Raw genomic sequence first — 22,927 nt, 5'->3', positions numbered from 1 at the left:
CTGGCTGCATTGTCCTCCTCTGTGGCCTGGCAAGGCTTCTCCCCCCTCACAGGAAGGTGGTCAAAGAGCAGGCCAATCAGCTCATGTCAAAGACAGTCCCTGTTCCCCTTACTAGGGAACCTACTTGGATACTGAGCTTGCCATGGGCTACATCTGAGCAGGGGTTCTAGGTTAGCTCCATGAATGGTCCTTGGTTGGAGTATCAGTCTCAGAAAAGACCCCTGTGCCCAGGTATTCTGGTTCTGTTGCTCTCCTTGTGGAGCTCCTGTCCTCTCCAGGTCTTACTATCTCTCCCTTCTTTCCTAAGATTCCCTGCACTGCCCAAAGTTTGGTTATGATGCTCCCTCTGTCTTTATGCTTGCATCTTTTTTGGAGTTTGTTTGTTTTGGTTTTGGTTTTTTGAGACAGGGTTTTTCTGTGTAGCCTTGGCTGGCCTGGACTCACTTTGTAGGCCAGGCTAGCCTCATACTCACAGAGATCTTCCTGCCTCTGCCTCCCCAAGTGCTAGGATTAAAAATGTGTACCACCACGCCCGGCTTATGTTTGCAGTTTTAAGAGCTGCAAGATACTGGCATCTGGGCACAGCCAGTGGTGACTGGCCTTGGCTCTCAGTGGTGTGGCCACTGCTCCCTGTAGCTCACTGCCCCTTCTGATTAGGACTGCCCAGAATGATGAGATACCAGGGTGGACATAAGCTCTCCACTGAGCTCAGAATTCATTGTCAGGAGAACCAAGCAGTTCTTAGGACTTCTTCCGGAAGCCCTTGTGTGACCCAAGACCCTGCTGCCCAGCTGGCCTGGCTCACAGAAAAGGCTTTTCTTTTAGACCCCATGACTTCCTGGAATCCAAGAACAGGAGGTGGACTTCAGGAGCAGGGGGCTGGCTGTGCGTGCCCGCCTTCCCTGTGATTGCTAAACTCTAGTTACTCATTGCCTGAAGCCAGGCCTGAGGTGGGAGCACCCTGGAGCATCAGGGAAGGAGCTCCTGGGTCTGGTAGCACTGCCCCCAGTTAAGGTGGGTGCCTCTGAATCTCTTCCTTTGACTGCAGGGGGCAGCAGGGGGCAGCAGGAGGTGGCATGATTAAAGGTGGTCTCCTGTCTTACGGGTGGGGTAGCCCAGAGAGGTTAAGTCTCCCTCAGGTCACTCAGCTTCAACGGATAGAACCAGAATACTGAGGCTGCAATGGAAACTTTTGCACACCAGGGCTGGACCCTCGCACACCTGCCGTCTTCCAGACGCTAGAACTATTGTCTTCACTCCAGTATGTGCCCTTGCTGTTTAAGGGAAAGAGGAAGGAAGGCAAGCGAGTAGAGGAAGCTGCTGCTGCTGCCAGGCCCTGAGCCTTCCAGCCTCCTCCCTGTGTGGATAAGCCCCTGGGGCTCAGCCTCTCTCCTCCTCCCCCTGTGCGGGTTCTGGGTCCCCATCTTTAGCAATCTCCCTAGGGGCCCACAGTGATCATCAGCTGCTCTGCCTAGGGCCAGGCAGGGACTTTCACCCACAGTGGATCCCAGGTGTCAAGGAGAACTCCGCTGGCAGGACAGGCTATAGTGGGAGTCCCCTGGACCCGTTTCTGGCCTTGGGAAGCTCCTGTGGGCTTCTTTACCTGTAAACTAGTCATCGCTAAAATATCTGGCCAGCTCTGGGCCACTGAAGGGACTGAAGAATTTGAGGATCAAGGCCAGCCAACAGACACCGTGAGCCTGAATAAATATTGGCTGTGTGTCATGTGCTGGAAGGGCCTGGGCTCTTTGTGACAGAGCCCAGCCTAGGTTAGATCACAGACCCAGCTCTGTCTCGTTGCTTCCATTGCTCAGGGCCTCAGTTTCTTCACTGGGCATTAAGTAGAATGACACAGCCTGCTCCCATTGCTCCCTGGTATGCACACAGAACCACCCTGAGCCCACCTGGAGTGTGGTAGCTCGTGGACATGCACAGCCCTGCTCACCCACCTGAGGAACTGGACACTCAGGACCCTCTGCGATCGACTGCCCAAGCCCCTTATTCTCCTCCTTTGTCCCACCGGTTTCTCAGCCTTCCTTATGCTGCTGCCGTTTAACAGAGTTCCTTGTGTTGCGGTGACACCTGACCTTTGCTGCTACTTCATAACTGCAGTTTTGCCACTGTCATGAATCATAATGTAAACCTCTGGCATACGGGCTCTCTGATATGTGACCCACAGGTGGAGAGCCACTGCTTTATCCACTGCCAGCCTTTCCTGGGAGGGGCCCAGCTCTGCCGCCGTTTCTGCTCTGTGTCCTTGGGCTTGGGATGAGCTTCTCTGAGTAGCACCTTGTATAAGATCTATCTATTCACGGTGCCTGGTGCCTAGGAAGAAGAAAGGATGAAGCCGGATGGAGTCAGGGTCTGCCAGGTGGTTCTGGGATTAGCCAGAGAGAGAGAAATGGTAGAGTAGTGTGCAGGAGTGATGAGAGCAGGACCACCATCCCTCACCCACACCAGGCCCTTCCTTCAGCTTACACCCATCACCCTTTGGCTGCAATAGTGCTCAAGTAGGTAAACTGAGTCTCAGAGGTCACTCTTCCCAGCCCCCCTTGTCATGTTCCAGGTGGCTCACACTCCACTGAATAATGGATCCTGCGACTGAGCAGGTGCCAGGCTCCGACCACCCCAGGTCTGACACCTGAGGCCAGTGGTGGCTGGGATATGGGCAGCAGCCTCTCAGAGCCCGAGGGAGGGATGCACCGAGGGAAAGGGTGGGTGAGGCTAACTCTGAAATCACCTGTGTGCGAATGTTTCCCTTATTTTACGTGTGTCTTTTTCCTGTGGTTCTGGGGATGGAAACCAGGCCTCCAGCACGGTGGCACTGAACCACAGCCCCGACAATCCCCTTCCCCCCTCCCCCAACATGTATGATCCACAGGGTTGGGGGGTACTGCGGTAGATGTATGCCTAACATCTACAAAAAAAAAAAAAAAAAAAACACATGAAAGCTGTATAAAAATTATTAACAAGGCACTTCATCCTATTGGTGGGTGAGGCGGCATTGCATGCACACGAATGTACATGTCTGGAGGCAGATGTCAACATCACGTGTCTTTCTCCATCGCTCTCTGCCTCGGTGTTTTGTTTTTTGAGACAATCTCTCACTGAGCCTAGAGCCCAGAGTTTCAGCAAGCCTGGCTGACCAGCAAGTTCCCCCAGGATTCACCTGCCTCTGCCACCACCGTGGTGGGATTTCAGGTGCGTGTCGACAAACGGTTTTTACGTGGATGCCGTGGAACCGAGCTCAGGTCCTCCCGTGCTCACAGTGAGCCGTCTCCACCCAGCTCCCTCATCAGGCTGTGGTTGCCTTATGCACATTTTATAGCCAGAATTACAGAATGGGAGCCAAGTTCTCCGAGCAAGCTGGATCTTAGCTTCCCTCCCGTGAGCTTTCAGCGCAAGCGGGCCTCCCAGGATGCACCTGTCCTAAAGGCTCCTTCGTTAGGAGTCTGGAGTTCGAGTGTCCCAGGAGCCTGTGCACATTGCTGGCGAGCCTGCTTGCCTCCCCAAGAAGGGAGGACCGCTAGGGACCCAGATACCTGCAGGAGCTCTGAGGAGAAGCCCATTCCTGTCAGCCTACAGGGGCTGGCTACACGGATGCCCTCCGCACCCTCTGCACCCTCCGACAGTGCCCTTTTGCCTGCATTCCTTGGCATCTCTGTCTATCTTCATCTTGATGGTTCTACTGCTGATAACGGCTGGACAGGTAAACAAGGAAGGAGAAAGTCCACAAAATCCTTGTCACATGAGTGCCCAGGGCCATGGGCAGGGCCAGCCTGGAGAAAGGCCAGTCCCTCCTTCCTGGCTTTCCAGGCCTGGGTCCCTCGCCTCCTCCAGTTTCCCCCTTGGCAGTTGAGGCTCCAAAGTAGGAATCCCCAACCCTGGATTCATGCTCTCTCTGCCTCAGTGTGTGTGTGTGTGTGTGTGTGTGTGTCCAAAAGCCTGGACAAGTGGTAGCCAAGCACTGTGGGATGTGAAAGTGGAGGGGGGCAGATTACAGCCATACTCAGCACACACCTGTGCCCTGCAACTGTACCCCAGTCCTCAGAGTTGAGAGCCCCACTCCAGGTCCTGGTGTGTGGGAAGGACAGCTTGAGACTGCTGGGGTGAGCTGCCTCACCCCAGGCCACAAAGCACGCCTGCAGTGAGCTGAGGCCTGGAGCAGGGACTCTCCCAAGCTTGTGTTATCTGGCCCATGGGCCACTGCAGCTGAGCCCTGGTTTAAACTTAGGACACTGAGGAGAGTGTCTCAACAGAAGAGCTAAACCCAAAGCGGTTCTCGCTCAGGCTGGGGAAAGTTGCTGAGCCAAGTGCAAATGGAAAATGCAGACTGCATGTCCTTGTTCAAAAATGACCAAGAAGCCGGGTGTGGTGGCTCACACCTTTAATCCCAGTGCTCTGGGAGGCAGAGGCAGGTGGATCTCTGTGAGTTCGAAGCCAGCCTGGTCTATAGAGTGAATCCAAGACAGCCAAGGCTACACACAGAAATCCTGTCTCTAAAAATCAAAACAAAACAAACAAAAAGTGACCAAGAATTTTAAGGAAGACACCAGAGCACCAGAGCAAGATTCTGATCCCAGAGTCCTAAGCAAAAATTGCAGCCCAGGATCCCCCAGAGGAGGAGGCCAGGCAGGGAGAGGAAGCAGCTTCCCAGACCCGATACCTGAGCTGTGGGCTGCAGGTACCCAAACCCACGTCAACAGCCACCCTCGCTCACACCACCACTGCCTCCTACCTAATTCGCCCAGAATGGCTTCCTTCTTCACCCATGCCTGCAAGAGGTGCCAGATTATACTTCTTGGGGAGCAGACTCTCCCACCGAGACTGTTAGTGTGAACGAGGGCTTGGGTAGGAATTGTGTGTGTGTATTTAGCAGAACTGGGGATTGAACCCAGGGCTTTGAACATGCTGGGCAAGGGTTTTGCCACTGAGCCATTTTCCAGCCCTGAGCCCAGGGTTTGAACATACGCGTATGAGAACAGGCAGGGTTTTGTAGAGGGGCTTTTTTCCTTAAGATTTACGTATTATGTATACATATTCTGCCTGCATGTACACCTGCACACCAGAAGGGGGCACCAGATCTCATTATAGATGGTTGTGAGCCACCATGTGGTTGCTGGGAATTGAACTCAGGACCTCTGGAAGAGCAACCAATTCTCTTAATCTCTGAACCATCTCTCCAGCCCACATTTTTTTTTTTTTTTAAGGTGGTACTCGGGCTTGAGCCTAGGGCCACATGTAATGCTAGCACAGGCTCTCCTGAGCTATTCCTCCAGCCATATATGCAGTATTTTGAGTAATTGTTTTGATTCAGGAAAAACAAAATATCAATTTGAAAATAAAAATGCTGTGCTAAACAGCCAAGACTCACAGGTGGAGGCTGTTCCTAAAGATAGGCCTAAGGATCCTGTCTTTCTTTACAACTCTGACAATTTCTTTATCTGGCATTTGTTTGTTTAAATTGCATGAAAGTGACACTTTCTTGATTAGTGAGTGTTGGAATCACTCTTTTCTCTCTCTCTCTCTCTCTCTCTCTCTCTCTCTCTCTCCTTCTTTTTTGAGACAGAAACCAGTTTCTCTGTGTAGCCTTGGCTGTCCTGGACTAAATTTATAGGCCAGGCTGTCCTTGAACTCAGCCTCTGTTTCCCTGCACGCTGTGATTAAAGGCATGTGCCATTGGGCCTGGCTGTTGTTTTTTAGTGCAAGAGCCCGACACCCACCCCCCAGTTCAGGTCCTGGTGGTAGACAGGACCCTGAGGGGAAAAGATAATGAGCACCCAGGTCTGTGCGCTCACCTGTACCGCGCTCAGCTTCCTTCTGCTGAGCGAACACTACACCTGTGTGGGAAGCTCTACTCCAGACCCAGTGTGCAGCAGGCAACACCTCCCAGGACCAGCTTCCGCCCAGGGAGCACAAGAACAGTGCAGCAGAAGGGTGAGACCCCTGCACGAAGAAACCTCTGTGAGGACCAGGGAGCTGGTACACCACACACACACACACACACACACACACACACACACACACACACCACAGGAGGGAGTCGGACTCAACCCCACTTTTCAGATGGGGAAACTGAGGTTTGTCCAGAGCCTTCAACCAGGAAGTTGAGGAGTGAGGGTTGTCAGGAGTCAGGCTGATGACTGAGGGGTTTTTTTCCTCCACAATCCCCCCCCCCCCCTCAAGCTGGCCAGTCATTCCAGTTACACATGGCAAAGTTGACCCTCTGGTAAGGAAGAGCCAGTCAGTCCCTTTCAGCCAGGGTCAATAGTTCCTCCTTAGGGCTGAGCCCAAGAAGGGGGGAGCTGACCAGCAGGGGCCCTTTAAGGCTGGCCAGGGGCAAGTTCATTCACCCAGGGGCCCCTGCTGACTCACGCTTATGAAAGTGATTTTCCTGGCCCCGCCTCTGCCTCCGCCTCCTCCCAGCCCGGCTATGAAATACCCCTGCTAGCCGTGGGCCTCGCTCGGCCTCTGGGATCCCCAAGGCTAATGGGTATCCTGTTCTCGCAGCAGGGCACCGTGACAAAGTCTCTCAAGTTCCTCTGAGCGTCCAGCCAACCCGGGCTCAACAGCTCCCTCCAGCCTATCAGGTGAGCGGCCTGAGCAAGGTTGTGGGTGGGAAACAGTAGCCATGGGGCAGGGGTGGCCAGCCTGGGGAGCTGGGCAGCAGGTAGGCTTGTCCGGAGTAGGACTCTGGGAGTCCTCCCTGTTCCTCCCAGCCACGTCCATGTCCTGGTGTCTGGACCCCTCTCCCCAACAGTCCCTGGCCCAGCAGCCTCCTTTCAGCCCATGGAATAGCTGCTATGACAGGAAGAAGTGTGGGCAGCCTTGCTCCTGCGAGGCATCCATGGCTACCGTATCTACAGCCTGGTGAAGCGCTTTCTGGTGTCCTGGTGTATCGGGCACAGATGGGCACAGCCAAGGGTTCCTGGGCACTTGGCTTATGGAAGGTGCTTTGGAGAGAGTAGTGGCGGGCCCGTGGAATTGGGGCATCTGGCATCCTTGGGCTCAGGTGGGGCGGGCACTTGGAATGAGACTTCGGGGTGACTAAGGCCAGGTAACGCTTGGCTGATTGCACACTTCCTCATGCCCCAGGGCTCCGTGTCACTAGCAGCTGTCACTGTTACCTGTTACTTTATCTGTGAATGGAGGGGAAGGGGCCCAGCTAGGCCATCTGGGACCTAGACATGATGCCTCCCTCCTCCCTACCTCAATTTCTTTCTCTGTACAATGGGACTAAGAGACTCCAGCAGAGGGGGTGTCTTAGAGGCAAATGGTACATGGGTTCCAACCTCCCTCCCGCCCCGTGCGACGATTTCATAACCTCAGAAATATCTGCAGTGTAATACCAGGGCAGCACTTTTCATTTTCGTGTGTTCGTGCCTGTGGAGGTCAGAGGTCACTCTCTAAAGTCCTGTGTTCATGCCTGTGGAGATCAGAGGTCAATCTCTAGTGTCTTCCTCAATCACTATCCACTTTTCTGTTTTGTTTATTTTTTTTGTTGTTTTTTTTGTTTTGTTTTGTTTTCTTTGGAGACAACAGGGTTTCTCTGTTGTCATTTTATTTATTTTTATTTATTGTACTAGGGAGAGCATGTGGAGGCCAGGTCACACAGCCACCCACAGGGGTCAGGAGTCAGTTTTCTCCTTCCATCTTTCTGTGGGCTCACTACCCTTGTGTAACAAGTCACCCGCTGAGCCCTTTCGCTGGCTCTCGTGGACTGAACCCGGAGCCTGTCATTCCTCTGGCCGGCCGGTGATCTCCAGGGCCCTCCTCTTCTGTGTCTCCCCAGATGTGATTACATACATCTGCTTTTTACAGGAGGATGAGGAAGCTGAACTCAGGTCCTCACGCTGTGGGGCGAGTGCTCTCCCTGATCCCTCAGACCAGCCGCTTAGAATGTTAACTGTTCCTGTCAGCACTGCCCAATCAGGGGACTTTAAATGTGGGTTATTCTAAGCTGGACGAGTGGGGCTCAGTCCTACAATCTGAGCACATGGGAGGTGCAGGCAGGAAGATCAAGAGTTCAAGGCCAGCCGAGGCTGACTCTAGTTTAAAGTTTGAGACTGTCATATTCAAGCCAAGGAGCTTCCTCCAACCCTAAGCCCACAGCTGGAACTGGAGAAGGGAGCAGCTTGTTAGCTTTATAAACTTGTAGTAGGTGTTTGTGGGTTTCCGTGAGGGTGAGCAGCTTGGGGGTATGGCCTCTGGGGGTCAGGCCTGGTGGTGACCTCATGTGTATGGCATCCAGCAGGTGAAGCTTCTGCCAGCTGGGAGGGGGGCCGGGTCTTGGCGTGCAAAGTCCTCCAGTGTATTAGCCAATCCTACATCCTGTGAAGCACCTTGGGCATCCCCTTGGATCTGGCCTGTGTGACCGGGTGCCCTGCTGGATGCTGGGGTACTGAGAGACAGAAGGAGTTGGGGCCTCGGGTCTCTGGGTTGGTTGGCATTCTCTTTTCAGGGGTATTGGAATGTCTAGGAGGGCTGTGCCCACAGGGATCAAATTCCAGTTCTATTATGGGCCTGCTCTGAAACTTGGGGAGTGCATGGCTTTACCCCCAGGCCTCAGTCTCCTCATCTGAGAAGTGGGTTGTTGTTAGAACTAAAGGAGCTAACACATAGGAAACACCCTGCCAGGGTGTTGCCCTCGCCTCTGCTGCTGCTGTCCCTGAGGATAATGAAGACAGGAGGGAGAAGCCCCAGGCCGTTTGTGCCCTCACTGCACTGCTAGGAGACCTCCCTCCAGTAACTGCAGGCTGAATCTCGAAGGCTCTGAGCACAGCTGCAACCCTCTAGTTAGTGAAAAACTGAGCCTCCTCCAGGCTGGGGCCAGAATCTGCCACAGGGCAAAAGGGGACACCACACACTGCAAGGGCCTACAGTCCCCCACAGCTTCAAGGGCACAGAGCAGGCTCTGGAGCAGGGTGGCCCAGCTCAAGGCCAGTCCGGCTGCCTGGAGGTGGAACAGGCTTCTTGCGGACTCTGAAGTCTGTACAAAGCTTCCCAGCCTCAGTTTTCCTATCTGTCACATGGGCATGGTCAATAAGAGTACCCTTAACCACCCGGGTAATTATCATAAGCATAAACTGCTGTGTGTGCAGGGTTGGGAACTCGCATGGCACCAGCTCTGCAGAAGCCTAGAAGTGCCTGGCACTGGCTGCTACAACCATTGCCACTGGTCATGCTACCGCAGCATCCTCTCAGGCCTTGTATGGGGAATGCCACGTAGTCTCCAATTTCAGCAGGAAGCCATGTGCACTCTCCCAGGGAGGAGGAGGGGAGGAGGAGGAGGAGGACCTAGAGGACCCAGAGGGAGCTGGGGACATGCAGCCCATCTTGACAAGTCAGAGAAGCGACCCCAAGCCTGAGCATAACTGAGGCTAGAGAGATGGGCCTTGGCCAGCCCAGCTGTGAGCCGGCCTCACCTTTCACAGCGGCCAGCAGAGGAGGAGCCCTGGACGCCAGCACCAGGTGCAAGCTGCCGGGAGGTCAGTTGTCCTGTCTGACTGGTCAGACTTGCCTGCTGGGAGGTGCACGAGAGTCACCTGGGGCCTCAGCTGTGTTTTGTTGGCCCAGGAAGGATTTGCGTTAAGGTGCGCCATCGGCTGCCCACTCTTCCAAACTAGAGAGTGCACATACAACTCCCAGAATTCCGCCTCCTCTGTAAGAGTTGTGGGGAAGTGACCTCAGACCAGTGTGCTGCCACTAGGTGAGCATGAGGCTCACTCTCGGGGACCCGTGCGGCCGCCCAGGACCTTAATCATTAGTTAGCCTCGGGTTACCGTCCTACCAGCAGCTTCCAGGGTGAGCATGGGAGGAACAGGTCGCTGGAGGAGCTCGTCCCTCTGTTCCCCCACCGCGGCCCAACATTTTTTTGTGCCACACCCCACACCCATTCCCTCCCCCTAGGATGGATACAGGGCTGTGGCCCCCTGGGGAGGTTGCCCCAAGCCCTAGCCCGGGAACGGAGCACCAGCGCTTTGAACAATTAGGCATTGTGACCAGCAGGGGGCGCAGGAACTCAAAACTTTGGGCTTGCTGGCATTTTTCCCAAACGCAGCTGTCAAAGTCTTCCCAAGTCCAAGGTCCAGCTCCGCCCTGAGCAGGAGGTCAGGCAGGGCCTTCCTGGCAGTAAATCCACCCCAGCAGGTATTCCAGAACATTCTCCTACTTTCACAGCCTACTGAGGCTCAGGCCTGGGAAAGAGCCGGTGTCACCAGCGAGGAAGTGGTATGGTGGCACTGCAGCCACCACAGAAGTCTTGTCTTGCTCCCTGACTGGGCAGGGGGACCCCCCCTTGAGATGAAGTGGGGAGATGGGTGGTGTAAGTGACAGAGTTGGTGGCTTCTGGTCCCCAGGCTCCTGGGGAGGAGGGCAGGTGCCCCAGGTGGCCGAGGACAGGCATGTTGGATGCAGAGAATGTGAGAGGGGAGGAGGGAGAGACGAGGCACACTGCGGCAGCCCCCAAGGGTCCTGCATTCATCCCTGAGTCCCAAGGAGTGGCTGAGACTGGGCATGAAGTCCCCCAGCTTGACTGCAAGGGCGTTCTCTTTGCTCTGTTCCCCAGGTCAGCTGTCAGCCCCGAGCCGAACGCCAACCCCAGCTATGAGCTCCTGGAGGCATGACTCCCTCAAGGCCAGCCCTTCAGAGCCCCTCCCCGTGGTTATCATTGGTAAGTGTCACACTGGCAGGGTGCAGGACACACTGGTGCTCGGGGAGCCCTGGCTCTGAGACTGGCAAGGCCAAGGCTGGCCTCTGGGTGACTGTCTTTAAATGAAGCTGGTCTGTGTATGGGGGAGGGGCAGGGGCAGCACTGAATTGATGATGTGCAACAGATCTTATATGAGAGAGGTTTATTGGATGGAGAGAGAGAAAGAGAGAGGGAGACACGATGGGGGGAGGGGGATAGGGCACCGGAACAGGAAAGGGGGGGAGAGCAGGAGAGAGGAAGAGAGCACAAGAGCAAGAAGGCAAGAGAGAGACAAAGTGGCAGGTTGGTCCTTTTATGGAGCAACTGAACCACGCCTGCCAGGTGCGACTACCTGGCCTGGTGACACGTGATGACATCATAGGTTGCTAGGCAACCCAGAAGCAGGCCGCCTAAATACTAACAAGCCCTATGAGAACAAACATTTGTGCCATCACCCGGAGTCCACACTGTGCTAGATGCCCATATGGAGAACACAACAGTGGGGCCCGTGGTTCCTGTCCTCCGCTGTGCAAGATTGAGAAAGAGAATGGGAGCATCAGGTGGGGCCACATGGACAGACATTTTGAAAGCGAAAGACAGATGGACGGCAGTAAGAACCGGGAGAGAGGATGAGACAGGCAGAGAACGCTCTGATCAGAGAACGCTCTGATCCCGGCTGGGGGAGCTTCCGTCACTCAGCCTGGGAAATAGCCATCACTGGCCACGCACAGGGCTTGAAGCAATCCTTCACAGCCCTCCTGGTGAAGCACACAGGCCCGCACTCTGCCCCTGAGCCATCCCTTTTACTTTACTTTCACTTGGGGGCTCACCAAGTTGCCCAAGCTGGCCTTGAACTTGGGAGTGGGTCTGTCTCTCTGAGGGTGAATCCCTGCTGAGCCTTTTGTCCGCTGTGTAAACACAGGCCGCTTGACCTCTCTATGCCCATTTCCTCAAGCACAAAAAGAGAAAATTCTGCTATCTCCCTTCACTGCCAGTCACCTTGGTGGTGTGCTTAGAAAAGCCCTAACCATGGGACCCACACACGGGACAAAATGACTCGCTAGTGTATTTCTTGATCATTATTACACATGGCATTGGACACAGTTATGGTGAGTGTTTCATGCAATGAAGGAGTAGCTAACCAGGCTGAGTCGCTCTGACCTCGCTGTGTCTGCAGGCAATGGTCCCTCAGGCATCTGCCTGTCCTACCTGCTGTCTGGCCACATCCCCTATGTGAAACCAGGAGCTGTCCACCCGCACCCCCTGCTGCAGAGAAAGCTGGCTGAGGCTCCAGGGGTCTCCATCCTGGACCAGGTAGGTCGGAGACATGAGTTTGAGAGGGGCTTCTCCTAGAGAAAAGCCAGGGGTCTTTGGAAGAGCAAGCACAGAACAGAGGAGTCCACAAAACCAACCATAAAACAGGAAAAGAGCGGCTGGGCTGGGAGACCCGTGGTTCTCAGTGAGGGGGGGTCCCTCCAAGAACACTCGCTGGGACAGTCCCCCCAAAATACTCAGCATAGAGGTCCCTGTGTGAGCAGTTTCCCTCAGCCTCAGGGTGGGACTCTGCGATCCCCTGGGGTCCCACTGACCTGTGCCCCCTTTCAGGACCTAGAGTACCTTTCTGAAGGCCTTGAAGGCCGAAGCCAGAGCCCCGTGGCCCTGCTCTTTGATGCCCTCCTGCGCCCCGACACAGACTTTGGGGGCAACATGGACTCTGTGCTCTCCTGGAAGCGGCAGAAGGAGCTTGCTGTTCCCCACCTCGTCCTGGGGCGGAACCTCCCTGGAGGCGCCTGGCATGTGAGTGTCATCTCTATCTTCTCTCTCACACCCTTTCTCCCGGAAGTCTCCCCCATTGCCACCTGCCTCAACCCTGAGGTGGGGTGGGGCAGGGCCTGAGAACTCCTTTCTCTGCAGTCCATTGAAGGCTCCATGGTGACCTTGAGCCAAGGCCAGTGGATGAGTCTTCCAGACCTGCAGGTTAAGGACTGGATGCGGAAGAAATGCAGGTAAGGGGCCCCTGGGAGGCTGGGCAGGCAGAGGAGACCCCCACACAGATAACCTGGCCTCTCTAGGTCCTGGTTCTGGTGGACTCTGTCCCTGCAGATGAGGGGTGTCGGATTTATATAGTGACCAGAGCTTGTGTTTCAGCTGCCTTTTTGCATGACATCTCCGAGAAGTATCTTATGAAGCCACGGTGCTTGTAGCCTTCCCTTTACATGGCTTCATAATATTCCTTCAGGGGGCCAAGGCCCTGGCTCAGCAAAGAGCCCACTCCAGAGATCCACTACCAGCCACCTGCCTCTCTTCAGTGTGCCATTGGGATAAACAGCCCTGCAGGTAGAGTTTACACACACACACACACACACACATACACACACACACAGGAAATGACAGGCAGAGCTATATGACAGAGTCTATAGCTCCTGGGTGGCCTGGGTGCATTGTGGCCAGCCATATGTCCTGCGAAGGGTTAGCTGCAGCCTTGTGGGGTCAATGCAACAAGGTACAGGGAAGTCTGAGGTTATGACAAGCCAACTGCCCCCCAGTGTCACAGGCGCTACAGCCGCTGTCCCTGGAAAGGGAAGAGATACAATGGAAAAAAAAAAAAGGCAGGAAATGGTGACACAGCCCCCTTCCTCACCTCTCCCTCCATGCCTTTCCTGTGTGCTTCAGGACCTGCCAAGGGCTTCAGTGGGATATTTTTAAGTCCACACTTCAATCAGAATGTGATTCCCGGGGCTGGGGATTTAGCTCAGTGATAAAAATGCTTGCCAAGCAAGTGCAAGGCCCTGAATTCCACCATCACCTCTGTGTGTGTGTGTGTGTGTGTGTGTGTGTGTGTGTGTGTGTGTGTGTGACACAGAAAAGGGTAGCCCTGAGTCCCACTGAGGAGCACCTTGCCATGGCACTCAAGGCCACATTCTGAGTCCACTACCCAGCAACCCATTGCCCTGTGCTCATGCTCCCTTCCCCCCTCCAGCTCTTAACTCTAGCTGTACAGACTCTTGACTTCATTCTGAACTTTATAGACGTGAGATCTTACTGCATTCACACAGGCCTTTGGGGGTTTGAGTTTTTGAGGCAGCGTTTGCCTTCAGCTGTGATCCTCCTGCCTCAGCCTCCTGAGCGCTGATAGTCACCAGCTTTCGGACTGTTATTACCGCTTGGGGTAGGGACATTGCTGGCTGGCCAGCCTAGACAGCTCACCCCGGTGCTCAGGTTCGAGTCTAGACACTTGGTTTACACCCAACCTTGTAGGCTCTCCCAAGACCCTCAAGGGATGTTCCTGACACACCCACCACCCTCCCTCACACATAGGGAAACTGAGGCACAAGGAGTCTCAGGCTTTGAGAAGTACCCCTGTTAGTTCTACTTTTCACAGGAAACATGAAGCCTGGCCTCAGCCAGGAGTGCTGTCGCCACTGGCCATTGCACTCCTCCATGCCTGTCTCTAACACCCAGCCTCCCACATCTGCTTCTTCTTCAGAGGTCTCCGGAACAGCAGAGCCACAGCCGGTGACATCGCCCTCTACTACAGGGACTATGTGACCAAGAAGGGGCTAAGTCAGAACTTTGTGTCTGGTGCTGTAGTCACCGCTGTGGAGTGGGCAAAGACTGAGCACGGCGCCTCTGAGGCCCAGGTCCCCAGGCCCCTCTTCCAAGTGCGAGGCTACTTGACTGCCAAGGACCACAGCCGCCAGCCCTTCTCACTGTGGGCCCGGAACGTGGTCTTGGCCACAGGGACCTTTGACAGCCCAGCAATGCTAGGCATCCCAGGAGAGACCCTGCCCTTTGTCCACCATGAGCTGTCAGCCTTGGAGGCAGCCCTCCGGGCAGGCACGGTGAACCCAGCCTCCGACCCAGTGCTGATCGTGGGAGCCGGGCTGTCTGCGGCCGACGCTGTCCTCTTCGCTCGCCACTACAACATCCAGGTGATCCATGCCTTCCGCCGCTCCGTGCACGACCCCGGCCTGGTGTTCAACCAGCTGCCCAAGATGCTATACCCGGAGTACCACAAGGTGCAGCAGATGATGCGCGAGCAGTCCATCTCGTCACCCAGCCCCTACAAGGGCTACCGCAGCCTCCCCGAGCACAGGCCGCTGCTCTTCAAGGAGGACCATCAGGCGGTGTTCCAGGACCCACAGGGGGGCCAGCAGCTCTTTGGCGTCTCCATGGTGCTGGTTCTCATCGGCTCCCACCCCAACCTCTCCTACCTCCCCAGGGCGGGCGCTGACTTGGTCATAGACCCAGACCAGCCACTGAGCCCCAAGAGGAATCCCATTGACGTAGACCCTTTCACCCATGAGAGCACTCACCAGGAGGGCCTGTATGCCCTGGGGCCGCTGGCTGGGGACAACTTTGTGAGGTTCGTCCAGGGTGGGGCCCTGGCTGCTGCCAGCTCCCTGCTGAGGAAAGAGACCAGGAAGCCACCTTAACAGCAACCAGATGCTCTGACACCCAGGCCCTGAAGAGAAGGAGCTCACCACAGCTCAGTGGGACATGAGCCCATCTAAAGATTTCCCATGCGGGGAGCAGCCTCCCTGGCAGGAGGTGAACACTTGAGCCCTGTGGATGGACTATCCGGCCCAGAGGCATGGGAATTCAGGCTGCCCCAACCCCAGGCTGGGCAAGGCCCCAGGTGGGAGCAGTAGCTGTAAGCCAGAGGGGTCTGGGCCCCCTTGAAGCTGTGTGTGCTGGAATCACAGGACCAGCTGAGAGCCCAACGAGGATGCTCCAGGCCCAACCTTTCAGAATTAGATCCGTAATAAAACCAGCTGTGCCTCCCTCCACTGTGCCTTATGGAGTCCGTGCTTGGGGAGTGGCTAGGGAAACAGACCGTGCCCTGGGTCCCAGGGTAAGGCCCACGGCTCCATGAACACAAGGGCTACGGCCTCAGGGTGAAGCCATCCATGGGCACGCGACGGATGGTGGAGATGCTAGAGACTGAGAGTCCGGGCAGGGAATGAGTGAGGCTTCCAGAAGCCTGCTGCTGCCCTGTCAGCCCTGTAGTTCCCTGATCAGTCTCCTAGTCTCACCTCCCTGTTGCCTGCCTCTCGGGGCCTTGCGCAGGCTGGCGTCCAGCCCCGGGCCCCCTAGTCAGGTCTATCTCTAGTCTGAGTCACTTGCACAGGTCTCTGCATGTGTGTGTGTGAGAGAGAGAGAGAGAGAGAGAGAGAGAGAGAGAGAGAGAGAGAGAGAGAGAGAGAGGAGAGAGAGAGAGAGAGAGAGAGAGAGAGAGAGGAGAGAGAGAGAGTGAGTGTGTGTGTGTGTGTGTGTGTGTGTGTGTGTGTGTCTGCCTGCCTTCAGGGCAACTGGCGCCCGCGGGTGGAGGAGGGGAAAAAGGGACGTGGGGAGGACCGGCCGGCAGAGGGCGCTCGGGGCTCGCCGGACAACAGTACCACGGGGGAGGGGACCGAGGGTCAGCAGGACCCTGGAGGGGACGGCGGCACCATACTGGGGTCCCCCACCCTCCTCCACACCAGCCCACAGCCCCGCGTGAACGTAGACATCCCCCCTCTGCAGCAGTGCCAGGGTCCGGCCGCCGGGCCCCGCGCCCCCGTGGGCAGTCCCCTGCCTCCGCTCTTGGCCGGCGAGGTGGGGGCGGCGGGCGTGGAGCACGTGGCTCGGGGTCCGGGGAGCCCCCCCCAACCCCGCGGCACTGGCGGTCCCCGCGGTGTCCGGGCCGCGGGGCCGGCGGCGGGAGCGGCGCGCGCGGGCGGGCGCGGGCGGGCGGGCGCGGGCAGGGGGCGCGCGGGGGCGCGGCCGGGCGGGGGTCGGCGGGCGAGATGTGCGAGCGGGCGGCGCGCCTGTGCAGGGCCGGCGCGCACAGGCTGCTCCGGGAGCCGCCGCCGCAGGGCCGCGCGCTGGGCGGGCTGCTGCGCTGGGTGGGCGCCAGGATGGGCGAGCCCCGAGCACCGCTCGTCCCCGACATCCCCGCCGCGGACCCCGGCCCCGGGCCCGCCGCGCCGCGAGGGGGCACAGCAGTCATCCTGGACGTGAGTACGCGCGGGACCCTCCGCTGAGCGCAGCTAGGTGCCAGTGCGCACCCGGCACCCGAGGACCCACTCCACCTTCCGCTCCCTGCACGTTTCCGCATCCCCGCACCCTTATAGCCAAGATCCTCCTCGGCACGGGGACCCCGAGGGCAAGCTCCAACTCTCATTGCCACTGGGGCGCCTGTCCCCCAACCCAGACCGCACGATCCTCTCCATCCCTTCCCTCTACTTTCTTCCCTCATCTCCACATCCCATAGCTGGGATCCTTTCTTCACGCAGGGGGTCCACCCGCCCACCCAGGCTCCAACTCCACTCGGACCTTATGACCCTCACCCCCATCCTCTTCCTCCACTTCCTTGCATTCCCCACATCCCATAGCTGGGACCCTCCTCCGTGTGGGGACCTCGAGCGCTAGTTCCCCGCGCCCCATCCAGACCAAGGACCCTCTGCTCAGTTGCCTCCCTCCTTGTTCAAGCTTCCACTCATTGCACAGCCGGGACCCTACTCCCCTCTCATCGCGGTTTGGGGCGCCTGTCCCCGCTGGAACCACACGACCCTCTACATTTTCTCCCTTTACATTCCCGCACCCCACCCCCATCCGATAGCCCGGACCCCTAGAGCTGCCGTAAATCTGGCCACAATTCCCTTCTTCTGGCCCTAACCCAAACCTCTCACTTGAGTCCCTCCGACTGGGTAAGAGCCCCGGGGCACGGCCAGGCCCCACCTCTCTCTCCGGGATTCTGCCCTGCAATGATACTTCCCTGAGACCCAGCCCCACGCACAGCCCCGAACCACCCGCCTCTCCTCCGCTGAGGAAGCTAAACCCCCCTGCCCCGTACCGCTTTGCGAGTGAAGCCCCTTCCCCATCTCCTCTCTTTTCATAGGATCAGAACCTCTGCCTGGACCTGGGGTCCTCGCCCCCCCCTCCACCCTGAGCAGCTGTCCTCCACTCTCTTGCTGCTACCTTCCCCTCCCTGTGCTTTCCTCCTGACTCTTGGACCCCAGACTCACTCCTCACCCCACTTAGCTCCTCACACACCACACTGCTCTCCTCACCCCCTACAGTGTGGGGGTGTCACATGGGTGGGAGAGGGCTGGTGGTCCATGGATGGGCTGCTGGGGGATGGGACTGGTCCTAGGGAGTGCCTTTACGGATACAGCTCTGAAAGAGTCGGGGTGTTTTTAAGTGTGTGTGTGTGTGTGTGTGTGTGTTTGTGTGTTTGTGTGTGTGTGTGTGCACACGCATGCACCACACACCCCTATAAGTGCCAGGGGACTAGAAACCCTAGCTTCAGCTTTGCTTCCCTTGCTAGATCTCAGAACCCATAGGTGTGTCTGGGCAAGAGGGAGTTGGAGATGAGTGTTCTAGTGCCTGTATGACCACACAAGCAAGAGGTGAGCACACACACACTCAGCAGATCCAGACAGAGTCCAGAGTAGAGGTGGCAGCTTGGCCCCCTTTCAGGGGAGCCCTGTCCAGCTCCTCCGTCCGCACTTGCTGGTGTGTGCTGGCTGAGCCCCTGTTTTTTCACCTATGGAGTGGGGTGAGGTGTAAGGGGAGAGCAGAGTGTCACTTTTGCTGGTTCCAGGAGCCACCTGACTTGGGGGCCACATCATCCTAGTCATTTGGACACCCTGGCCTTTGGGGGTCTGGGAGTACCCAGAGAGCACACAGTTCCCTTGTCCCATTGCTTGCGGGGTGCAGGCGAGCAGAGCCGGCTGTCCTTTGACACCTCCTGCCTGGCTCAGCGGATCTCTAACAGACTCCCTGAGTCTGGGAAAACCCAGGGAGTTGAGGGACCCGGGCATGCTGTGGACTGAAGTTTCCTCTGGATAAAGGAAGCAAATTCCTCCAGGGCTCTGGATCACCAACCCCCCCACCCACCCAAGGAGCTGGTTAAAAGGCAAGCCTGATTCAGTGGGGCCAGGGTTGGACATCAAATCCCTTTTCTATGAGTTGGGAAGTCTTAGCAGACACCTGGGTCTGCCAGCTGCTGGGCCACCTTGCCTGCGTTTTGGCCCCGGGCTGAGCGGCTTTCGGAAATGTCCTGCACTTATCAGAACAGCGTCTTGGTCCTGGGCACCCAGCACCTGTCACCAACTGACCTTGAGGCCTTCAAGTGTCAGCAAAGCACGGACTGACTTTGTGTCCAAGTGCTGGTCCCACGTTTGGGCTGCTCTCCATTCCCATCCCTGCTGGTTGCAACCAGAACATTCCTGCCCGCCCCTCCCCACCCTCCCACAATGACACCGTACTTCCTGTGGGCTGATCTTGTCACCGGGTTTCAAGATCACCTCCTTCAGAAGGAACCCAGTCAAGCCAGAGCAAGGGGAGGTGGGTCCTCACGGTGACGGGGAGGCACGGAGCTCTCCCGTGGGCTTCTGAGCATGGCTGGGCGCAGCTGTGTGCTCAGCAGTGGGGGAGTCTAGTGGAATGAGTGTATGCACACCTGCAGCCGTGCATGTGGGTGTGCATGCGTGTGCAGCGTGAACATGTGTGTGTCAGCAGCCGTGGGCAGGCTGGCAGTGCAGTGGGAAGAGGGAGTGATGGCTCCTGAACTGTGGGAGAACTCCTGGTGCCGTCTCCCCATCCTGGGTCCCAGCCTTGGGGTCTTCCGGGGAAGTCCGGGCTTCCAAGCCTCACACAAGCTGCTCTGGGGAGAGGGGCCTCAGCTGGGTCAAGAGGCTGCTGGGGGAACCTTCCCAGATTCGGCCCAAACCTGACTGCAGCTTTCCTCTCCGCAGATTTTCCGACGTGCGGATAAAAACGGTGAGTTTCCTTCCGGGTGCTGCACTGCCCACGCTCTCCCTGTCCTGATGCACCATGGGAAACACTTAGGGGCTGGGGACATGGACAGCTGTGAACCTGAACCTGAAGCGCACAAGAAGACCAGAGGCCCGTTCTGTGCCTCAGTTTCCCTTTCTGTAAGCTGGAGCAGTAACAGCTGTTCTGTGGGATGCCCTGAGCTTTGGGGCAAAGCGGAGAGGTGGGGGTGACCCACAGACACTTGAAAAGAGAACCAGAGAGCAGTGTGCTCATCCGTAAAGGAAGTGCTTACGAGGCCCCTGCTTGTCACCTGCCCCAGAGGCCCTTCCCAAGTGGGCTTGAATTCAAAGTGGCCCTGGCCTTGTCCAGCTCCTATGTCATTCTTAGGAGCCATTGTTGACTGCCCACGTAATTGTGGGGTGGGACGGAGCTCTTTGGACTATGAAATGGCAGGGAAACAGGCTTGGGCTTGAATACTGCAGAGGGCTGTGGCCCTCTTTTGGGCCTGTCCTAGGGATGGCATGCATCTTCCCAGGCCTTGGGGTGAAGGGCCATCTGCACATTCCTCATGGGACCCAGGGATGTAGGGAGATCGAGTGGTACTGAAAATGAGGGAGCACTATGCAGGAAAAGAGGCCTGCCCCCCTCTCCCCCCAACACAGGTCTCAGGAGTGACAGTCTACAGTGGGCCTTAGATTTTGGACTTGTCTTTTCTAGTGAGTTTGACTATGCACAAAGCACAGCAGGTCCTCTGCCTTCCCTCATGAGAGCAAGGCTGAGTGTCTCTGGGAGGCTCTCGGTAGTAAGGACTAGCTTGGCTGGGGCGGACATGAGATAGCCAATCCCAGGGGCAAGCTAGAAAGAAAGGCCTGACTGGCAGCCTAGGCCATCACCCTAGAAGACTGGCATTGACAGCTGGCAGAGGGGTGAGGCCCAGCCAGCCTTTCCCTCCATCGGATGTGAGGCTCACAGGCTCTTGCTGTTTGAAAGGTCACTGCGGCAGGCTGGGCTCCTGCTCATTAGTAGCACCACCTGCAAACACCCGCACTTGGGTTGTTGGCAGAGGTGATGAAGCTCCAGGACAACTTGTCTTCTCTAATTGGACCAGAGGCCAAGTGCAGGATATTTTCCTCTTAATAGCTTATGCGTGCTCATTAGGCTTGTGGCCGCCACCCGAGGTAAATGTCAGAAGGCTTATGATCAGAGGATGTTCAGACCCTGTCTTCTAGGTCCCTGTTCTCTGGGTACAGAGGACACTGAGGTATCATCCATGCACGAAAAACAGGTAGAAGCAGTCAAAGGGAAGGTGGGCCTTGTGTTGGCACACCCCATGCTGGGCCCAGGACAGACATGACTAATCAATTACAGCACACATTCATGAGTGTGGTCTTGGCCTCAGCTTTTCCATGCAGCCCAGCTACTCCATGAAAGATTGGAGGGACCACTCCTAGCTAAAAGGTTGGGGGACTGTTATGGCACCCACCATGTGGCACAAAGTCCTGCTCTAGGCTGGGTTTGGAGGTCTGAGCTCAGACTGCTGATGCCTTGAGGAAGGACAGAATAGAGGGACTATCCCCTTTCCCAGAGCTAGGATCTGGGGTTGGGATTGGGAATGATCACTGCAGGAAGGCTAGTGGTGTCAGGTTAAGGATGTTACTTAAATAGTGTCCGTGTCAGATGACTGAGGGAAAAACAGAAGGGAAGGTGGAGCATGCAAGGTGTTTGCTCCTCAGAAACTAGCTTCTGTTGTCTCTGTTGGCTTGGGATTACCTGTCAGCTGGCTTCAGGCTGACAATGGGGAGTTTGTCAGATGAGATGATGGGTCTGAGAGCAGGCTGTGGGCTACCATGTGCTCTTTTCTCTGAGACAAACAGCCACTTGCCGCCTTGCCTGTCCATTGCAGATGACGGGAAGCTGTCCCTGGAGGAATTTCAGCTCTTCTTCGCAGATGGTGTCCTCAATGAGAAGGAGCTTGAGGGCCTCTTCCACACCATTGACTCAGACAACACCAAGTGAGCCCAGGGGATGTATGGGCCCCTCCCTTCTCACAATGCCAAGGTTCTGTTTAAGGGCAAGAGGCCTGGAAGTCCTCTGACTCACTCATCTGAAAGTCAGACCTACCTGGGCCTCACTGCCAGGCCGAGTGAGTCTTGTGTGTGTGACTGCTGCAAAGTTGGTCCTTTCTAAGCCATCTTGGCCAAGCAGAGAGAGACCCTGGGCCTGACTCAGCACACATAAGACTGACAGGGACATTGGCAGTGCCTGTGCCTGTCATATCTCCATTCAGTTCTAATCCCAGTAACACCCCAGAATCTGCTTTCTAAGATACTGTCCGCATGAATACCCAGTAATGTCTATGAATCCCAGCTCTAGCCTGAACCCCACTTCTGACCTTTTAGCAAACTGAGGTTTGTTTGTTTGTTTTCTGCAACCCAGACGTGACTTGGGCCTGTAGCTTAGTTTCGCAGGACACCTGGCCTCCAGAGCCAGCATTAGTATACATTGCCTACACTTGCGGGCCCTTTGCCCATCTTTGTCCGTTGCTTCTGAATTCTGCCTGGATAGGTACGGCTGGTCACCTTCCCCTGCCCTACTGAGGTACTGAGGACTAAAGTTTCCAGGGGTGCTAGGGTAGGTCGGATCATTAGGGGGCCCCAAGACTAGTGACAATGTGGGTACATGGCTGCTACCAAGCCGGCTTGCAGGGATCCTAGTAAAGCGGTAGCCCAGAGCCAAGGCTGGAGACCTCAGCAGAGCAGGGGACACGTCTGCAGGCCACATGAGAGCTCACAGCTTCCCTGCAGCCTCCTGGGCACACGGGGCCACACTTCCTCATTGGGAGCCTCAGGTGTCGGGCTGACTGGGTAGAGGGAGAGGAGGCTCTGCTCTAAGAGGTTGACCTGGAGACGGTAGCTGTGGTGCACACTTTTAATCCCAGCACTAGGGAGGCAGAGGCAGGTGGATCTCTGAGTTCAAGGCAGCCTGGTCTATAGGGTGAGTTCCAAGACAGCCAGGGCTACACAGAGAAACTCTGTCTCAAAAAATAAATAAATAAATAAAATAAAATAAAATAAAGGTTGACCTGGAAGAGTAAAGAAAGTAAACTTCCTTTAGGGGAGGCCAACATTCTGAAGGCATTCTGGATTCTTTGTTCTAGTATTCCCCAAAGTAGAAACTACGAACGCTAATTAGCCCCTTGAGATGCTAAGCGTTTCTGAACCAGACAACTCATATCAGAAGCAATATTCAAGGCTGTCAGAGAAATGCCAAGGCAGTCACAGGCCTTGGAATCTACAGAAAACTTTTACCAGACGTATGCTGCTGAACATGGGAGCTACCAAAATCAGTCCAGGGTAGAGGCTAAGCCCAGAAAGGAGAAGGCATCAGGCCCCACACAGACCCTGCCTGGTTCTTCTGCTGCAGCATCTGGAGCTGAAGCCTTCAGAGACCTTCCCCGACTCTGAGCAAGGACCA

At 56.2% G+C, this 22,927-nt stretch overlaps 2 protein-coding genes across 4 annotated transcripts in view; both read left to right on the top strand.

Annotated features, from left to right (window-relative positions):
- The first annotated feature begins 6,433 nt into the window (after positions 1 to 6,433).
- On the top strand, positions 6,434 to 15,480 carry Osgin1 (oxidative stress induced growth inhibitor 1). 2 transcript variants are annotated; one of them, XM_021631043.2, is made up of 6 exons: positions 6,434 to 6,590; positions 10,568 to 10,672; positions 11,868 to 12,004; positions 12,296 to 12,487; positions 12,605 to 12,696; positions 14,178 to 15,480. In XM_021631043.2, the coding sequence occupies exons 2-6, from the start codon at positions 10,606 to 10,608 to the stop codon at positions 15,124 to 15,126; spliced, it is 1,437 nt and encodes a 478-aa protein (XP_021486718.1). In that variant the 5' UTR covers positions 6,434 to 6,590; positions 10,568 to 10,605; the 3' UTR covers positions 15,127 to 15,480. The 2 variants fall into 2 exon arrangements, with proteins under 2 accessions (XP_021486718.1, XP_021486719.1); XM_021631044.2 differs by having other exon boundaries at positions 6,455 to 6,590; positions 10,573 to 10,672.
- A 604-nt stretch (positions 15,481 to 16,084) lies between these two features.
- Necab2 (N-terminal EF-hand calcium binding protein 2) overlaps positions 16,085 to 22,927 on the top strand; it is a 25,793-nt gene continuing 18,950 nt past the window's right edge. Inside the window, exons 1-3 of one of the 2 annotated variants that reach the window (XM_060391899.1) lie at positions 16,085 to 16,285; positions 19,432 to 19,456; positions 21,357 to 21,465. Coding sequence is in view for 1 of the 2 variants with exons in the window: in XM_021631075.2 (XP_021486750.1) it covers positions 16,477 to 16,686; positions 19,432 to 19,456; positions 21,357 to 21,465 (344 nt within the window). In the remaining variant the exon portion in view is untranslated. Of the gene's footprint in view, positions 16,286 to 16,438; positions 16,687 to 19,431; positions 19,457 to 21,356; positions 21,466 to 22,927 lie in introns of those variants that run through there. The other variant, XM_021631075.2, reaches the window with a different exon arrangement.

This window comes from Meriones unguiculatus, chromosome 10 (genome assembly GCF_030254825.1).
Source record: "Meriones unguiculatus strain TT.TT164.6M chromosome 10, Bangor_MerUng_6.1, whole genome shotgun sequence".
In the NCBI taxonomy this organism is placed as follows: domain Eukaryota; kingdom Metazoa; phylum Chordata; class Mammalia; order Rodentia; family Muridae; genus Meriones; species Meriones unguiculatus.
This window is presented reverse-complemented; position numbering and strand designations above follow the sequence as displayed.